General features: G+C 38.7%; 1 protein-coding gene across 1 annotated transcript in view; it reads left to right on the forward strand.

Annotated features, from left to right (window-relative positions):
• Positions 1–19,215, forward strand: part of LOC136877175 (juvenile hormone esterase) — a 29,509-nt gene extending 10,294 nt beyond the window's left edge. The window contains exons 4-8 of the mRNA XM_068228723.1: positions 7,337–7,522; positions 13,039–13,238; positions 15,642–15,816; positions 16,483–16,664; positions 19,186–19,215. Of these exons, the coding sequence (XP_068084824.1) occupies positions 7,337–7,522; positions 13,039–13,238; positions 15,642–15,816; positions 16,483–16,664; positions 19,186–19,215 (773 nt within the window). The remainder of the gene's footprint in view (positions 1–7,336; positions 7,523–13,038; positions 13,239–15,641; positions 15,817–16,482; positions 16,665–19,185) is intronic.
• The last annotated feature ends 407 nt before the right edge of the window (positions 19,216–19,622 follow it).

The following is a 19,622-nucleotide window of genomic DNA, read 5'->3' on the forward strand; positions in this document are numbered from 1 at the left end:
TATATGGGAAGTTTTCTTATAAAAGTCACAGTTTAAAAGTTCATTTACAAGATGTTAAGAATTAGGCGAGTCATTGAAGTAGATCTGCATTACTCTGTACAATAAGAATTTGTTCTATGTTTTCAGTTTTGAAATATTTTCTTAAAACAGTCAATAAAAGTTTCAATGATGAGAACGATCTTTCGACGTCAACTGACACGAGAGGTAAATACTTGAATGATACTGCTTCTTGTGCAGAGTAGTTCGGAAAATCCTCTGACGGTGCAGACTCACCGCGCATCATCCTCTCCAAGTCCACCGCTGCACTCCAACCGGGATTTCGAGCCGGCACGAACTCCAATTTTTGTTTCACGGTTTTCCCAGTCTCTCCAGGCCGCTAGTCGGCTTCTTGGATGACTCCTTGTATTGTAGCGACCACTTCAACCAACTCCATCCCTCGCGATTCCAACTTTAGGATGGCCTCAGGAATGACGCTCATGTAGGCTTTTATGAAAGTCAAGGATGGCATCAAGCCCTTCATTTCAAAAGCAGCCTTAGCTTTCGCGATGTAATTGCCCTATTATTTTCAGCGTATTACAAGGCAGCCAATATCCAAGTTCCCCATCGTTTCAATATGGGCTCGGGAGGTAAGGGGAGCTCTGGATGCATCATCCTTAAGGCACGGACGCGAGAAGGAGCCTTGACGAAAATTTCCTTCACTGAGGAAATGACGCTGTTCACGCTGGGCGATTTTTCGTGCAGCTCCTCAGCAACTCTGTGCATTGCATGGGCAAGACAAGTAACATGTTATATCTTCGGGAAGAGAAGCTTGAAGCTCTTCCCAGCCTTAATCATGTAGGGAGCAGCGTCAGTCACCAATGCGAGTACTTTGTTTACCTCCTCATCTGAAAAGGTTGGCCACAGCAAGCCTGAAACAGGAATGCATAAAATGAAGGGTGAACCGTTCAGTTAATGGGATTCTGATATGTCGTACGACTATAAGAGATATTCAACTATCAGAACTATCAGAGTCTTCACTGAGCATACGTAGAATGCATTGAAATTATAGCCAGACTGTACTTATTCTTCTTTGGCAAAACGCTCAAAAAATAAATTAACAAAAATATACTTACGCAGAGCTGCTTGCGCTGTTCGCATAATGGTACCATGGTTTGTCACATCTAGCCCCCTGCACAGAATTAGTTGGCCCTTCCCCGGTTCACTGGGATTGAGTTTTCCAACAATAACGTTGGCCATGTATCTTCCACAACTGTCTGTTGTCTCGTCGATAGATAACCAAATTGGGTGGCTCCCGATGTCGTCCCTGATTGCGTGTAGAACCTGGTGAAGAAAGTACATGAATGAATATTCTTCGTGGAATGAAGGTATTATCGAGAGATTACCTTCATTATGACAGAGCCAGATCCATGTTAAAATTACTTCTAAATTGTTTAAACGAGAATGCGGAATACGGCAATCGTGCATGAATTCATACCTTTTCATACTCTGAATAAACGTAATTTTTTACGTAGGGTCGACTCATGAGGCAACTCTCTTCCTGCAAAGTCCTTGAAGAGAGCTCTAATCTCAGCACGTTCGACCTTGTAGAGGGTTATGCTGGCACTTAAAAACGCCCTACAAACTCTGGAAGGGAACTCGTCCGAGTGCTGTTGCTGATTGAACAAAGGTTGTGTCAGCACTTGTTTCTTCGATTTTCTTTTTTTAAATTCTTCAACTTTTGCTGCCTGCCCACTTGTGGCTTTATGTTGAGAAAATTGAAAACCCTTCGAAATCTTGATCTGAAAATAGATAGGTAGGTACGCATAAGTGAGAAAAAATACATTGAATGAACAAAAAGCATTGTGGACTATGAAATTAGTTTCAAACATTGCAGTAGAAATACGAGCACCCTCTCAACGATCCCATGAAAAACCAGCAAATCCAAACGTCAATTTCAGTCTCGGAAATGTAAAATATGAGGATCTAACGGGTCTACACTCCGAATTCTTAGACGTCTCTCTACTTACCTAGTAGATAGGCACAGTATGCTGCACATACGGCATACTTGAAATTTCAACCGTTTGACCAGTAATATCTTTAAGAACGTAGATGTGAAAATGTCATTAAGAACTTACCTCTTTTTCGCACATTTTGCAGAAAAGAATTTTCCTGTCAGTAGAAAACGAGTCAGGATATTCCTTTGCACATCGTCGGAGTAAAACACTCAGAGATTCCTTAACTTTAGGCATCGCGTACTTGGAAATCACAAGAACTCGATAGGTACGTCCGGATACGATTACGAACTGAGAGTAGAATGCAGAAACTTCACTTGACCGGGTCGGATCTTCCACCACTTCATGGGAAAAGTCACCTAAACAATACTGGTTCCCAAAATAGGCACACCACTAAAATACCTCACATTTCAAAGTGAAAGGATGTTTGGGGCTTCCAGAGCTTATCTGACGAGTCGCACTCTAATCCGGCAGAGGCCAATTAGGGCGTGTGAATGACCTCACCAAATGTTAAAAACCTGCGGTTCTATTATTCGCACCAGATAGGCTTTTCAATAATTATTTCTGTTAGAACATTAAGGATGGTCAGGGCCCGAATTCGGGCAGAAATTTGAAGAAAACCAAACTATTTAGACGAAAACCACAAGAATATGCATTTATATGCTTCTATTCTGAAAACCGCGGTTTTATGCATTTATATGCTCGATAAATTTAAATCCTGTTGGTCCCAGAGAGATGAAAATACTACCGAAAGGTTTATTTCAATGTGTACTATTCAGGAAAAACTATGCTAATATGCTCAAATACGACCCCTAGTGATCAGTAATGCCATCTATACGGTTTCTCTATAGAGCTCATCTGATTTTACCAGCACCAAATCCAGGTTTTCTTCCCTCTAGTCGGTTCCATCATTTTCTGAATCAGATGCTCTTCCCATATTAACGTATTTGCCATTTGTTGGTCATGCTTCCTGTCGTTCGCATTACCTTCCTAATGGACATTTGGTAAATTGAGATCACTCGCCACTATCACGTTCCTTTCCATGTCGCTTCCCACATAAGCTGATTATCTTATTTAAAAAACTGAATCAGCGTCAGCGTTACCCTTTTCCGGTCTGTACACTCCAAAGTCAAAAAGTTAAATATTATCTTTAGAGATGAGCCTTACACCTAGAATTTCGCGATTGTCATCTTTAACTATTTCATAGCTAACAAATTCTTCTTTCACCAGAATGAATACTTCCCCTCCTACTATTCCTATCCTATCTCTACGATACACACTCCAGTTCCGTGAGAATATTTCTGCATCCATTATATCATTTCTCAGCCATGATTCAACTCCTATTGCAATATCTGGTAGGAATATATCTGTTAAATTACTTAATTGTATTCCTTTTGTTTACAATACTTCTACAGTTGAGCACTAACATTTATATGTCATCCTTACCTGACGTCCAGTTCTCTGTGTGCCCGTTGCATTTCCTAGACGTTTACAAAATGGCGCCGAAGGAAGGTATGGCCTACTCAACTTTAAAAGCATACACAATGAAATCATGATATCGAGGTATAACAGAAGGCCGTGTATAACTGGGAACTGATGTATACCAAAGGCGGTGCAGAACAGCAAAAAGTCAAGTAGATTGTTTTATAGAAAAAATAGAACTGAAGAGATTACTAGAAAATAATACTTGAAAAATTGAATTGGCAGACTCAAGACGTGAATTGCGAACGCGTTACGTATAGGACGGAATTTTACGAGATTTCGGCGAAATTCATAAGAAAAACTATAGTCATTAAGAAAAAACGGGATAAACAATCCAAAGATATACTGTGAATAGCCAAAATACTACAGATAAGCGAGCTTGGATTAAATACGCTTATTGGAACCCGAAGAGCAAGTCCAACATTATCGCAGAGAAGAATTATACGAACTGCACAAGAAAAATAAGAACTGAAAGAAGGTTATTTTATTGGCGCAGAGGCTAAGAGGAAAATAATTCTGAAGATTATTTAAGCTGATTCTGAAGATTTTTCCCCGAAAAAGATAAAATATATTATACGGAATTTTAAAGAGTTAGCAATATATAACGCAGAAGAAGGATAAGAAAAGTAACTTAAGAAAAATATTATTATAATATGAATTTTATAACAACCATGTTCTCCTCGGGAATCTTTACCTTTGTTGGCAGCCTCACGAAGAAGATGATGAACTGCTAGTCGTTTAAGATGGACCGACCTGGAGAGAGGTATCATTCAGCCGATGACCAGCCCGTGATGAGAGAGGTATCATCCAACCAGATGACCAGCCCGTGACGAGAGATGGTTATTGCCCACCAAGACCAGTTCTGAACGGGAGAAGGAGTCCTGCTCAACCCTAGATCCAGACCGCAAAACTAACCATGTGACGGTCAAAGGGGAACAACTGACATCGGAGTAACGAGAAACGAGCTAAGTCTTTACAATTATTATCATAATTCTTAAATTATAATATTGCCATATGCTTTGGAGTTAAATAGGTGTTAGAAAGTATGATATTTAAGTGTGCAAGTGATAATTGCAGTGAAGTGTGAGATATTTAAGATATTAATGCTATATTAAGGCAGTGTAGAACTATATATATATCTCGCGAACGGATTACCGTGTCTGGGTAAATAAATCAGTGAAGTAGTCGAGAATACGATTTGAAATGACTTGACATGACAGCTGATCGCTATGATATGCTGTAGGATATCGATAAATCTTGCATAGAATGTATTCATGGATTACGTCATACATGGACCGCGCGTCAGAAGTGAATGATTATAACTATGTACTACTTGTAGAGCGATATTGTACTAATAGGAACTTATATGAGGTTATGCATCGTAATTTTATTGAGAAGAGTTTAGTATGGAAAGCACATAGTGACATATTTATCAAAGCAATATATCAGTAATTGCAACGTTTGTGTTGAAGGTTATGTTAAATAAGAGGTAATATTAAGTAGTTGAGATGATAGTAATGGATCGTCAGACGATGTAATGAGAAGGTATATCAAGTGATATGAAGAATTATATTATGATTTATGGTCATTACAAGGTATATATATGTTGAAAGAAGTTAAATGTCACATGTGGAAGGTATGAATCTAATGAAACGATGCGAATAAATAAGAGGATGTACACCGCGGGAGTGACCACAATTAAGGTATGGATATTGATATTTAATTGAGATTTAGATGGTGATGTAGTGTCAAGATAGCTGTTATGTTTGGAAGTATATGAGTTCTGTGACACATTCTCGAATCGTATAAATGCCAGATAAAAGACATACTATACATATGCGGTAGTGTAATCGCAAAACAAAATATATTGAAATGTTCATCTTCACACTGCATAAACGAATTAAATAACTTGCACAGTAGGATTATGATTAGTATACGACGGATGTAAGCATATCGAGCCACAGATATATAAATTAAGAATTATGTGGATAGAAAAGGAAGATTATTTATTTTTAAACAATGTATAGTGAATTTGAATGTTATGAAAATATATAGGAAGATGATACATTAGGAGCCGGATTTAGCAGGCATTAGGGGTGTAAAGCCTTAGCACGTGAATCGTTACTGATTAATATCCGAGAATGAACCCGAATTAATTGAGTTCAGATTTTGTTTGTTTTAATGACGATATCATTATGAGGAGAGACTTTGAAATCTTATTACAATATAATAATTGCAGTTGGATAACGTATTCCAGTGATACATAGGATGCCCCAACAATAATTATGGACTGTAACGCTGATATTTTTGATTTCATTTCAGAAACAATTCGAATAAGTTGATGTTATATATTTTCTTAATAAGCTTGAATTATTTATTCTATATAGTGATAAATGTACCCCATTCTCAAATTTAGTTCTCATTTCTTAGGGCGATTCTCTAATTTTAAAAAAGTGTGATCATTATTTTTGTATAATTTGTGAGTATTAATTTATAGTGTTAGTTAATTCTTTATCTGGTTTGTAAGATGAGTAATTAATTGATTGCGTAAATAAGAATGCATTTATTGGTGAAGTTATAACTAGCATTGGGACCAGGCGATCATTCACATACTACTGCGTTCTTTCTGGATGAACTTTTCTCTTCATGAATTCACTTAAAGCGGAACCGAATGAATTTTTTTTAGATTTTTCACATGGAATGAAATACCCTGGGATTGCATTGAGCTGTCGGAAGTTATATGTAACCCGTTGTGACGAAAAGGTGCACCTGTAACATTGTCACAGCTCCCTAGGCCACCCCGTTTCCCTGAATGTACCTCCCTTTATCCCTTATAAACAAATTTCCTAACTTATATGTACCACTGCGGTTTAAGTGAAGACCATCTGAGCGCAGATCCCTATCTCCTACCCACGTATTAGGATACAGAAAACTCACTTCCAGTTTCCCACATACTCACTCCATAGTCTCATTTAAATCCCCAATCACTTTCCAGTCAGTATACCTCCTATACAGTATTCCACTGATAACAATCTCCGCTTCCTTAAACTTCACCTGTGCTATTTCTTTCTCTTTCTCTCTCTCTCACACACTCACACAGAGGTAAGGTAAGTGTGTATTCTGCCTGAAAGCAAGTCCGAAACTCCGCAGATGTGTGCCTGAGCCGCAGTTTACGTACGGTAGGGTGGCCAGTTCCTTTCCGCTCCTCCATTGCCTTACTCCCACTAACAGCGTGTGGCAACCCATCCAAATCTTGATCACGCCCAATGCTGTTTAACTTCGGAGATCTCACGGATTCGGTGTTCCAACACGGCTACGGCCGTTAGCACTCACACAGAAAAAATAAGAAATTGAAACACTGCAACTGTAGTCTGTAAAATAATGTATTTTTTCCCGAAGTTGTAGCACTTCAGACCTTAAACCTAATTAGAGACGTTGAAAGTACTATCACACTGTTTTCAACAGTAAATCTCCATGGACGAAATATACCGTGTTCTTGAATCACCCTGATGCTCGGTAAATACTGTTTGCAAGGACTCTTCCTCTAAAGGGAAAGAGTTACTCGTCAGTGTATGCATACTCTCCGATAGCGCATTCTTTTTACTGTTCTCGGTGAACATAGAACAGTTCCCTAACGACAGCCGATGTGTCCAGTTCTCTGCGCTGCGGACGATCATTTATTTTTACCAAACTTCAGACATTTCAAGAGAAATGGAAATATTATCTTAGATACGTTAGTGTGAAATATTTTAATTTCCTCGCCATCTACCCAAGTCCTTCAAAGTTAATTTTGTTGCGCGATGAGACGAAACAATGATTAATAATACCGAGTTACATGATGTCATGTGCCATCAATTTTCCAGGTTTCCTGAGCACTGAAGATGAGGTAGTGCCGGGTAACGCTGGAATGAAGGACCAAGTGCTTGCTCTACGTTGGGTGCAGCAGAACATCGCCGCATTTGGTGGGGACCCAAACCAAGTGACTATTGTAGGAGAGAGTGCTGGTGGTTCCTCAATACAGTACCACATGCTGTCTCCCATGTCTAAAGGTAAGGTGTTACTACAAAAGTGTTATTGTATGGTCCAGCATACATTGTATGAGCTTGCATTTTAACTGTTAACTAAATTCGAAGTATATATTGAGTTAGAATTTAATGCAAAATCTTTCAGTTAGCAGTGCACATAATATCAAGTATAGATAAATAAATTGAGAGGTGGTTTATTTTACTTGGCAAAGTTAGCGATACTTGTCCCCGCTTCGCAAGTTACCTGTAGTCCAAAACTTATATAAAGCAAATTTAACTCCTACTCTACTGTAATATCTAACCTACGTAGGACAGTAAATGCAATGGAGTATAGTACATTAAGTACAACACTAATGTTCATGTTCTAAATGAAAGTGTCAACAGTTTCAGGTGCCTTGTTGACATTACCCAGATGAAAACTAGTGAAAGGGAAGACAGTGAATAGCCAAGAGGACATGGCAACTGCCCTCAGTAGGAACCACAGCCTTTACAAGGAAAAGGCTGGCCATATCAAGCCAAGCTAAGCTCAGACCTTCGTCTTCTCTTCTTAATTCTCAGTCCGACGATTGGTTGACAGGAATTTTTTCCTCCACTCCTCTCCGTTAAACTCTTCATTTCCCCATACAGGCCTGCTCCTACACCTTCTTCCATATGTCTAGGTTTTCCTCTTCCTTTCTTGCTTTGAATCATTCACTCCATTATATTTAACTATAAATCTTTTGTGCCCGGCCAATTAATTTGTGTCTTCTCTCTCTTACCGTTGATATTAGGGATATTTTTCACCTATTCGTTTAAGAATTTCTTCATTTGTGAGCTTTTCTCTGTACGAGATCTTTTCCAAACTCCTCCAGCACCATACCTTAAATGCATCCAGACGTCCACGTTATCGAGCCATACATGGCCACGCTCCATATAGCACCTTATAAATCTCCTACTGGTCTCCACGTTTAGGTCCCTTGATGTAAGCAGCACCCACTTCTTGTAAAGGGCTACATTTTTCTGACCAACTGCTTTGCTTTATGTCGACCTAAATTTTGCCACCTTAAGTGATTGTACTTCCTAAGTAGAAAATGGTGTTTGCCTCTCTAAGTGGTGGTATATCATAAATTCTGTTGTCGACTGCAAAAGTTTGGCGGTTGCGTGTCATTATTTCCGTCTTCTTTGTATTTATTTTCATGTTATACTTCGCTCGCAAGTTCTTGTTGATTCCCTCTAACGTGCTTTTTTAGCTTCTCTTCGTTCATCTTGTGACAGCCATCAGTAAATCTTATCGTTTTGACTTCCACTTCACAGCTCTTCATTCCTTTCATATCGTCTTTACATTGCTCGATGCCTTTCAATATACAAGTTGAATAACACTAGTGACAAATTAATTAATGTTACTGGCTTTACGTTCCACTGATTATTTTTAAGGTTCTTCGGAGTTGCCAAGTTGCCGGAATTTAGTCCCACAGGAGTTCCTTTACGTGCCAGTAAATCTACCGACACGAGGCTGACGTGTTTGAGCACCTTCAAATACCACCGGACTGAGCTAGGATCGAACCTGCCAGCGCCTCAAACGTGTGAGCCATTCATCCAGCAAGTGTCGTACTCCTTCCCGCATGTGAGTCTCTTGTACTTCACCATTTATGTTTGTGGTGCCCTTTTGATTTTTATACAGTTCACATATCATTCGTCCCTCTCTGAAAACTAGACCAACATTAGCCACAATCCTCATTAACATATTCCAGTTCACATTATCGAAGGCTTTATCTAAATCCACAATGACTTCCTTATGTCGAACATAACGTGTCGTAACGTCAAGATAGTTTCCCGTTTACTTCTGTTCCTTCTAAATTCTAACTGGACTTCGGCTAAATTTGGTTCTATCTTATTGTCTGTTCGGTTACATATTGTTCTTATCAATATTTTTGACTCGTGCGACAATAGACTCCGAGTGCGTTGTTCTTCACATTTTATAGGTCCAAGTTTCTTTTATATTGGAATTTTGGGGAAATTTTTAAAATCGTATTGAATTTCTCCGGTTTCACCTATTTCCATGATCAGTTTAAAAATAAAGCCGTGTATTTCATCGTTAAATCCCTGCACATGGTATCGTTTCTCCACTCACTTCATCTTGTCAGGGTGATTTATTAACCTTCATTCCTATCACAGCCGTAAGACTCTTCCTTCGCTAAAGAGGATCACACTTGATAATTTGTCATGGTACCTTCATTTTCAAGATTGCCTGTCACGGAACTTCACATAATTTATGTATGTATTGCTACAATCTCCCATTTCTTAGCTCAAAAACATTTCTCATTTTCGTTTAACATGCTGTCACGACAGCCGATGTCTGTCTTGAAATGCCTCTTTATAGGTTCATAAGCTGTTTCTGTACTTCCTTTCTCAATCCTTTCCTCTATTTCCTTGTATCATCTCATTATATATCTTTCCTATGCCTTCTTTACCTCCTTGTTGACTAGATATCGGAGCCTTTTATGATTTCTAATTCCTTCTTCACGCTTCGAGTTTTTGAATTTCCTGTGGAAGTTCAATCATATCTGCTTTTATCGATTGTTTTCGTACTTGTATCGTCGTTTTCCCTATTTTATAGGATAGAGTGATTAAGGCCCATCCGTTTCTCTAACCTTCTGCTCTGCAATTTTTGATATTTTTATACAAGGATAATGAAGGGCTGATGGAGTCAATAAAGACACGATGACTGAAGTTCTACGGACATCTGTTCAGGAAAAATGCAACACGACTAACGAAGCAGATTTTTAATGTGTTGTACAACCGACCTAACGTCTCAGATAAATGATTCAAGGAAGTAATGAAGGTCTTCAAGATCATGGGACTGAATCATGAGGACATCCCTAACCGAACAAAACACAGATCAGTTATCAAATAATTTAAGGGCTTCCACGATGAGCAAAAGCAGAACATTGGCTGGACAGAAGAGAGAAGACAGGTGGCCAGAGAGATGATGCAACGTGTTTGAGCTGAAGAAAGGCTTCCAGAAATGCCTTATAGTTACTTGACGTGGTTTCTAATGGCCATAAATGAAAAAAAAATTCCATTTGCAAGTATTGTGATTTAGTGTAGGTTGCCTACGTATCAATTTCGAGTTCTGATATAAGCTTCCAGATGGCACTCGCTACATCAGCTCCTGGGTAAGGTTTGGATTGCTTTACTTTGTTACGGTACCTTCTCCTTATCATAACACAACCTATTTGGTAACGTGTTTCATCTCCAGGTGCAGACCAGGTCTACCTTCTTCTGTTTGGCTGTTGGACTAAAGTGTTCGTAATTACTAGTCATTTCACTATACAAAGTCTATTAGTTGTTGCCCTCCGTCATTTCTCACATTAAGACCATATTGTTCCACAGTATTTCCACCTTTCCATTCACCTATCGAACCGTTCCAGTCTCCATGGATAATGACATTCTCGTTTTCCTTGATCATTTCCATCAGTTCCTTTAATTGATCGTATACTTGGTCCACTTTTTCTGTTTGGCTGTTGGACTAAAGCGTTCGTAATTACTAGTAAATTCACTATACAAAAGTATATTAAATGTTACCCTCTGTCATTTATCACACCAAGACCATATTGACCCACATTTCCATCTTTCCATTCACCTATCGAACCGTTCCAGTCTCCACGAATAATGACATTCTCGTTTTCCTTTAATTTATCGTATGCCTGGTCCACTTCTTCATTATCACCCCAAAAGTCCCTTCTCATTCTTTTGTTTTTTACTTACTTCTAGTACAAGAGTAAACTGAGTGCCCTCGTCCTGAGGGGGAGCAGCTCTTCTCAAGCACGCCTCCAATAGAGGTGAGCTTCATATACCATTTTAACTGTATACCAGCATTCCTGCCATTCTTAAATTTCTGGCATAACCGGGAATCGAACCCGGGCACATGAGGACGGCAGCTAATAGTACTAACCGTTACACTATGGAGGCGGCCACTTACACCTGTATGTCTAGGTCATATTTTTTTTATCTCCCTGAAAACGTTCTCTAGCTTTCCACAAATGTTCAGAGATCTTGTATTCTAAGTTCCTATCATAACGTGACTTCTACTTCTTTCAAATCTTGTCTATGATCCCAGTCGGAGATAGGAATTGGGAACTATTTTTATATCCGAAATTACATTAAGTTTCACTATCGTTGCTGTTCGTAAATTACAACACAGTCATTTAAACGATGTGCGCTATGGATGTGAGAGTCTCCGAATGATCGACTGGAGTCGAGGAGTTTGAGAAAGGAGATCCTTTGCAAGATAGTAGGCCCGAAGAGGGTCGATGGAAAATATAGGTTAAAAGGAAGTGATTAATTTTATCAGAAAAGCGAGCGACTAATAGACTCAGTAAGGTAACGAGTGGTTATCTGTTCGGAATAGATGACAAGAGGCTGACAAACCGGATCTTCAATACTCTGGATAAATAGCTTTAAGTTTCAGGTAATGGGTTTCAGGAGATCAGAAATGACCTCACTAGGGTTGGTCTCAGACCTCTCCGTTCGAGCACGATACAGATTACAGAGTGACAACTTCAAGCAGTGATTCTAGGCTTCAGAAAATGTTTCTATAAATGTTTATTACTTAACGTGCTCTCCAATGGACCCAACAAATTTAAGAATAATATCATGACCTTCGTTTGCAAGTGCAGTGAAGCCTCAGTTAAACGCGGTACTGTTAACCGCAGATTCGGACTGAACGCGTTACAAGGTATGTCTCTCAAGGAAAATCATCAATAAAAATCTTATTTTGAATGTAGTAACGAACTGCATTGAGGAATTACGGATTACAATCTGTAACTGTTACCGACTCCGTGCTAAACAGAACTTCAAGGAATGAATGGATGGAGTTTTAGAAACTTCATGCCTGTCTATTCACTGAAATAACGGGGCGTGAACAACTGACCAAGTTTTTGTGTACACAGGGAAAAGTTAAGTTGACCTTTCCCCGCCAACTTAAGAACTGAAACTTGTTTGCCTGCATTCACACTTAGAAAACAGGTGCTGGTTTTCAGCTTTGTCAGACAATCGCCTACTTAAGTCTTCAGTTCGTGTTGTCACAAGGAAGAAAAGTGTACTCTGTGTACGATAAATTAAGCTATAACGTGGGGTAAAGCATGTCCCCGAAACTGCGTTAAATCGAGCTGTATTTTGATTTATCATCATGTATGTTGCATTTTCGAGTTCATATTTACGCTGACAGATGTTTGGGAAACCAAAAGTCCATCTGCTATGTTTTACCGAGTTTTAATTAATCTTTTCTGGGGTATAAACTAAATGTGCTGACATAATACGACCTGGATAGCTCAACGGATGGATTTCATTTCACCTTTAAAGTATTCGAATAAATATTACAGGAATAAATTGACGACCTCGGGATCCATTGGGAGTAGGTTAGGCAGAATTCACATGTACATAATATTTATAGGATTCCCAGAGTTAAAACTTTCTTAGTACTATTTTAACTCCGATGAAAATCCTGTGAAGGGAAATGAATTGACAGATAAATATTAGTTGAATATTCTGTTTCCTAGGACTATTTCGCAGCGCCATTGGTCAAAGTGGCTCCACATCCTGTGCCGCGGCCATAGCAGATAAACCCAGAAAGAATGCATTCCTCGTTGGAAAAGCGCTGGGATTCACTGGAGAGTCCAGTCAGGACCTGGTGGACTTCCTGCGCAACGTCAGCTCCGACCAACTGCTCATGACATCAGCTGCCACCATAAATGAAGAAGTAGGTTTCAATCATTAGTATTTATATTGCTATTATATTCGGAGGTCATTTCATAAAGTTATGGCAACCATGTTATATCTTCCGAGCATGCGGAAACACAGTAAGTGATGTTTGAAAATCTGTATCACACACTGATGAGTCCCACCGACTAGTAGAGTACGAGGTATGGGTATATTTGTGAATATATAACAACACTCGAAACTGCTAGTGTGTACTGCCCATGCTCTAAGATGGATGTACGATGAGGATTCGAATGAAAATCTTCCTCCTCTCGTAATATGTCGTGACAAATGGGCAACCTCATGTACTGCAAGATGAGTACTGTTGAAATAAAAAACCTAGTCAGTATGGGTTCGAAATTGAATTTTTGAAATATTATTTCTTAATTCTAAACAAATTTGTACATATTTAAGGCGGTGAGTTCCAAATCAATTTTCACCACTGAAATAGTAGATGCGATCGGCTGGGGCCCCAGCAGTGCTCCCGATAAGACTCCAGACACCGTCATTTGCGATTATGGTCTATTTGGAATTCTGTCAAACCATTGTGTTATTTAGAATGCATTTTAGGTAAGTAGAAGATATTTACTGTCCATATGTTCAACTAGCGATCACGATCAGCTTCGTTATACATTCTGGCGTTTATTCAATTTTTGTTTAATTCAGTTTTATTTATTTTCCATCCCAGAAAGTCAAAAAATTCACGATGCCTGGTCTGAAAAGTCTCATTTGTGCGGTTATTCTAATCGTAGGCCTATTTCTTCGAGATCTTTCCTGACGTTAATGCACCTGGGAATTGTTGTTTTTGGTTTTGAGTCAAAATGGTTAAACATGCTTTTTTTTCCCATCGAAAGTCTTTTATCCGTCGTATGTGAGCGTAGGAGTTAGCCGCACGTTTGAGCGCTTTGCCCATGATATTCTCTATCAGAGTAGATTTATTGTCTGGATTTTCGTCGTTTGGGCCAAATATTGTGGAGAGTCAATCTATCCTTTAGCTCTAACTTAGCGAGCGTACATTGCTAAGAAAGGATAAGACATTCTGACACATAGAGTGATACCGGATTGACGACTATGTGAAATGATGGATTTTGTTATTCATAGGAATGCACCTTTTGTTATACATGTTCCGGTTGGTTTTAATTTTTTTTTTTTTTGCTGTGGCCACCAAGGCTTCTCTGTCTAGTCCATTTGATTGGAACCACTACAAAGGTATTTTAACTGATGCTAAAGGTTTATTGTTCCATACTTGGTGTTTAGTTGGGCCGTGTTGTCTTCGATGTTTGACATTGCTTCCGTCTTTCCAAAATATATTCGCAATCCTGTTTGTTCTGCTATGTCATTCAGCACATTAATATTTTCCCATTTTCAAAATTCTTGGTCAAATGATGATGGTGATACGGTGATTATTATTATACAGATCCTTAGCTGGATGATCAGTGTAGTTGCCTCAGGTTCAGAGTGCACCAGGTTCGGTTTCTAGCCGGGCCAGAGATTCTGACTGGGCCCGGAAGGACGTGGGTTCGAATCCCCGTCAGGAAGTCGTAAAAATTTAAGAAACGAGATTTCCACTTCCGGAGGTGCATATGGCCCTGAGGTTCACTCAGCCTACACCAAAAATGAGTACCAGGTTAATTCCTGGGGGCAAAGGCGACCGGGCTTAGAGCTAACCACTCTACCCCATCACGTGCCGAGGTTAAGAATGGTGGAAGCCTTTACCTTCCACACCTCCAAGGCCTATATGGCCTGTACGGAGGTGATTTTGCTTAATGGTTAATTCTTATAGCTTAGGATCTGGGTGTTAATTTTACTTAATGTACAGATTACACAACCATCTACCACAGAAACGATAGTGGATACAGGATATCCCTCCACATAGTGTTGGTGGCAGGAAAGGCATACGACTGTAAGAACCTCACATTTAGCGCCATCCCCAAGGGACTGAGAAAGAGTCAGGGAGAATAATAACAAGAAGAAGAAGAAGAAGAGTTTCTGTGTGTAGACAGTTGACGTTATACGTGGTGGGGAGGTAAGTCCTTTTGCATTGTAATCGATACAGTAGGAAAGCCTGGAGGGGCCACAACCCACTCTACAGTAGTGACGACACAGGTGTCTTTACGCTGGAATGGCTAGGAGTAGGCAGGCAACTTGACCGTACACGCCGTTAAGCAGCTATGCGTACCTTGCAGGCGTTCTAAATGGCGATACGGTCGGACGTTTGTGCCCTCGAGATAGTTAGCACCATGGTCGTCAGCGATCTCCTTGAACTTTCCAGGTCTTTGTCGATGTGTGTGCAGGATCAGCTCTGTTTATGAAGGTACATTTTATATTGCAGCATCATAGCCAGTGTTCTGCTTGTACATTCCAGGTCTCTTAACATTTTCTTTGTTTTTCTATGTGTGTACAGGACCAGTTCCGTCTTTTGAATGCATTCCATGAATTACCTACAGTGGAGCCGGTGATAGAGGGAGAGGCGGCCTTCATTTCAGAGGATCCGGTCACCCTTCTGGATGAGGGGAATTTCCACAAAGTGCCCTATCTCACAGGAGTAACTTCACATGAAGGAATATATCTTGTATCATGTATGTATAATAAATAAGTAATATCTGTTAATTAAGCTACTTATAAAGAATTACTTCTTTTCGTATCAGGGTTAAAATATGTTTAATTCTTGATAGTATGAAGATTACACACTCACAGAGTATACTCTCCTGTGGGTAATACACCAGTTCCAATGGTGGGCTGTTTCAACCCTCTACAGTTTCTAAGTGAAACGTCAATCAAATTACGGCCACGTATCTTTGACGAAGTATCGATGTTCTACATTGTTGCACCAGATCTAATGGCACTTTACTTTTCCTTAAGGCAGCCTCAGCAGTTTCCATGTTGCATTGGGAGGCCCACTTCTTTTCTTCGGCTCTTCGACGGCAAGAGCTATCTGAACTTCTTTGAAATAATTTAAGGAAATACTAGGTAAAACACTTATTGGGAATCTACCTTCAGGAGGAAAGCCCAAAATTCGGATCAGCGTTGATTGATTGGTTGATTGATTGATTGATTGATTGATTGATTGATTGATTGATTGATTGATTGATTGATTGATTGATTGATTGATTGATTGATTGATTGATTGATTGATTGATTGATTGATTGATTGTTATAACCTAATTCGTTTTCTTATATTTTTAAATGTTGGTAGCGTAAATATACATTGCTGCTCGAATTTTATTCTCACGTTCATGTTTCAGCCGGAATATTTCAAAAGAACAGAACGTTGCAGGAGGTCGATGAAGATTTTTCAAAAACGTTTAAGCCTGAGTTGAGGATCTGTAGAGAAGGAAACTGTGGAGATGAGATGATACCCAAGATCAGATCCTTCTACTTCGGTGACAAGCCATTGAGCAACGACACTTTAGGGGCTCTAATTGATGTAAGTGGTTAGAAAAGAAATACACTAACCTGTTAAATAGTTTAAGACCAGGTACCTTTTTGCAGTCATACCCTATATAGGCCTACAACCATGATCTTGAAATTAAGCGTCACTGTCCGATTACAATTTTAAAATTCTTCAAGTGCTGCATTCAACAAGTCAGAGTGGTCAAAAAAAAAAATGTTCATTTTTTGAACTAAAATATTCTGAGGAGCTTCCTGTACAAATCAGTGTGTGGATAACAGAAATATTCCAACTCAGATCTGTTTAAATTTTAATTTTAATACACTGTTGAAGATTGCATTCAATTCCTATTTTGCACTAGAGTTTTATATAAATAAATCACGGAGAGGAATTTATTTTGAGTAAAAATTTGGTAAGCTGTTCGCAGCACAGGTAAAACTAGTTTCATACGTTGGCCTTACTGGCATGACAGTGAGCATTGCTACCTGTGTGTTGAATGTTCAAGTACACGTTATCTTAAATAAAGCGGTGTTGTGTGCCTTCCATGCTTCAAATGTGATTCGGCCTGCGTTTATGTTCTAAAACGAACTTGGAGTGAATGTTCCTCTCAGCAGCATCTTTCTTCGAAACCTCTAATCCGCTGTAGAAATTAACAATTTCGATCTCATAAAGTTCTATTTGTATTAGTCAGTTCTACCGCTTTCCTTGTTTCAAACTGTTCAGTGGAATTACTTTCACAGTTAACCGTTTATAATTCTTCTAATTATATCTACATATAAAAGCGAAATCTCTCATCGACTGATTCGCTCATAACTAATTATCACACTTGGTACAGTTGTTCATTTTAAGGTAACAGGAAAAGTAAAGGTGTTTTATTCCGATGTTTTGTGATAAAATGTCTGAAATCAGTGTAAATACCCTGAGCACAATATCAATAAATCGCTAGAGGGATATAATTTGGCACGTGTTTTCCTTTTAAGCTAGTTAGAGAGAGTACTTCCTATGTTTTGTGGTAAAGGGGAGTGAAATTGGGTTAAGTACTCTAAACACAAAATCACTTAATCATTCACTTTTTACGAACCTAGATGGTTGATATTTCTCACAATTAAGGTAATCCAGGATGTTTTGTTGCGATGTTTTGTGATTAAGGGGGTGAAATACGGTTAACTCCCCGAATTATAATATTTAATTTATTTAATATATTTATTTAATTTATTTAATATATTTAATATTTAATATTTAATAGGCTAGACGGTTTTACTTTCTCATAAACTAATTAGAAAATGTGAAGGCCTTTTAAAAGATAAATTCTCTCATTTCCCATTAAGCAAGATTCTGAAATTTGGTACGTGTATTCATTATAAGCTAATTAGAAAAATATTCATTCCGATGTTTCGTGAATACAATTTTGAAATTGGTTTACCTACCCTCATCGATAATATTACTGATTTCTCAAGCAGAAGGCAATGGAACATGCCGAAAATAAAATTCCCCATTAAAAGCGATACATACTGACCTCCTAGAGGTGTTTTTCGAGTAGTGATAAGAACCATTTTATTAAGCTTAAACTGAAACGACAGTAGGCATTGGGGGATGCCAAAAATTAATTTCCCCAAAAAGGAGGTAAGGGGACCTGCCCTAAAATAAAATTTACTATGAGAAACGATACATAGTCATGTCTTCGCGTTTCTAGATTAGCGCTCAGACCCATACTCTTAACCTTCAATCAAAATGGCAGTAGGCGGAGGTGACCTATCGTAAATAAAACTCTCCATGAGAAACGATGCATAGTCTCTTCCTTGTGGTGTTTCCTGCGTAGCGCTATGAACCATATTATTAAATTTCAAATAAATATTCCCCCATTTTCATCCAAAAATAAAATATAACCCATTATCCCATGCGAAGAACGGACATTAAGCTAGTTTTCCCACTATTTGAAACAATAAACTTGTTGGATATTTTTAAAAAAATTTCTTCACGTCGCACCGACACAGATGGGACTGATGGCAACGATAGAATTTTGGTTTATCCCTACATCAATTTGAATTCAAAATTGCCTGTACCTTCATTATTGTATGTTGAACAGCTTGCATCGTGATTTTGAAAACCATAAGCAGTTTGCGTTACTTTCGTGAAGGTAGTGCGGTCTTATTCATTGTTATTCGGGAATTCGTAGTGCTAATCAACTTTTACCACACTTTTACCTGTAAATAAGTAAGCATCTTATTTGAGAAAAGGCTGCAGGCAACAAAATAACGAGATGTACTGTTTGTGAATAATTTTCGCGAGAAATCGCTTTGAGATCCTCATTACAATTAATTCCTTGCCTACAGGAAATCTGTGAAATGAATGTGACCCTCTGCTATTTTTCCTGTTCGAAGTCCAAAAGCCACGCAACAATATGACATGTTCAGATATACACTCCTCAGGAAAACCAAATCACTACGCTACACAAAAAGGAATATCGAATTAGAACATACAGAAGAATTACTTTTGGGGGCGAAGTTATCGCGAGCAATTGGTTTGAGTCGTTGATTAGACTTGTCTTTGTCTGCAGGAAGTTCGTGAAGTGATAGTGGCCATTTGATTTCTTTTCTGTTCGAAGTAAGAACACAACAATATCACATGTTCGAAAATTTTGTAAGCAAAAATAAAAAAATACTTTACTAAACAAGAACAAACAAATTAGCTCGTAGCTATCAATTCTCAACAACAGATGCATGTCTTATTAGGAAAACACTAGTAACACTAACGACAGAATAATTCATATGAAACTGGAAGTACGAAAATTAACGTACGAAGGCGTACACAACTTCCTGTTAGTATCAACACTGCCTTCGTGGTGTTCAGGCCGTACTGTGGAAAGCGCGCCAAGCCTATCGACTGAGGTGATCTAAACAAATGTTAAGAGTTGTACTTGTGAATATATATAATTAAAATTGTAGTGGGTCCGCTGTCTGTAATTTTGCTTGTCTTGCTAATTATTCAGATAAT

Source organism: Anabrus simplex, chromosome 7 (assembly GCF_040414725.1).
Source record: "Anabrus simplex isolate iqAnaSimp1 chromosome 7, ASM4041472v1, whole genome shotgun sequence".
Taxonomy (NCBI): Eukaryota; Metazoa; Arthropoda; class Insecta; order Orthoptera; family Tettigoniidae; genus Anabrus; species Anabrus simplex.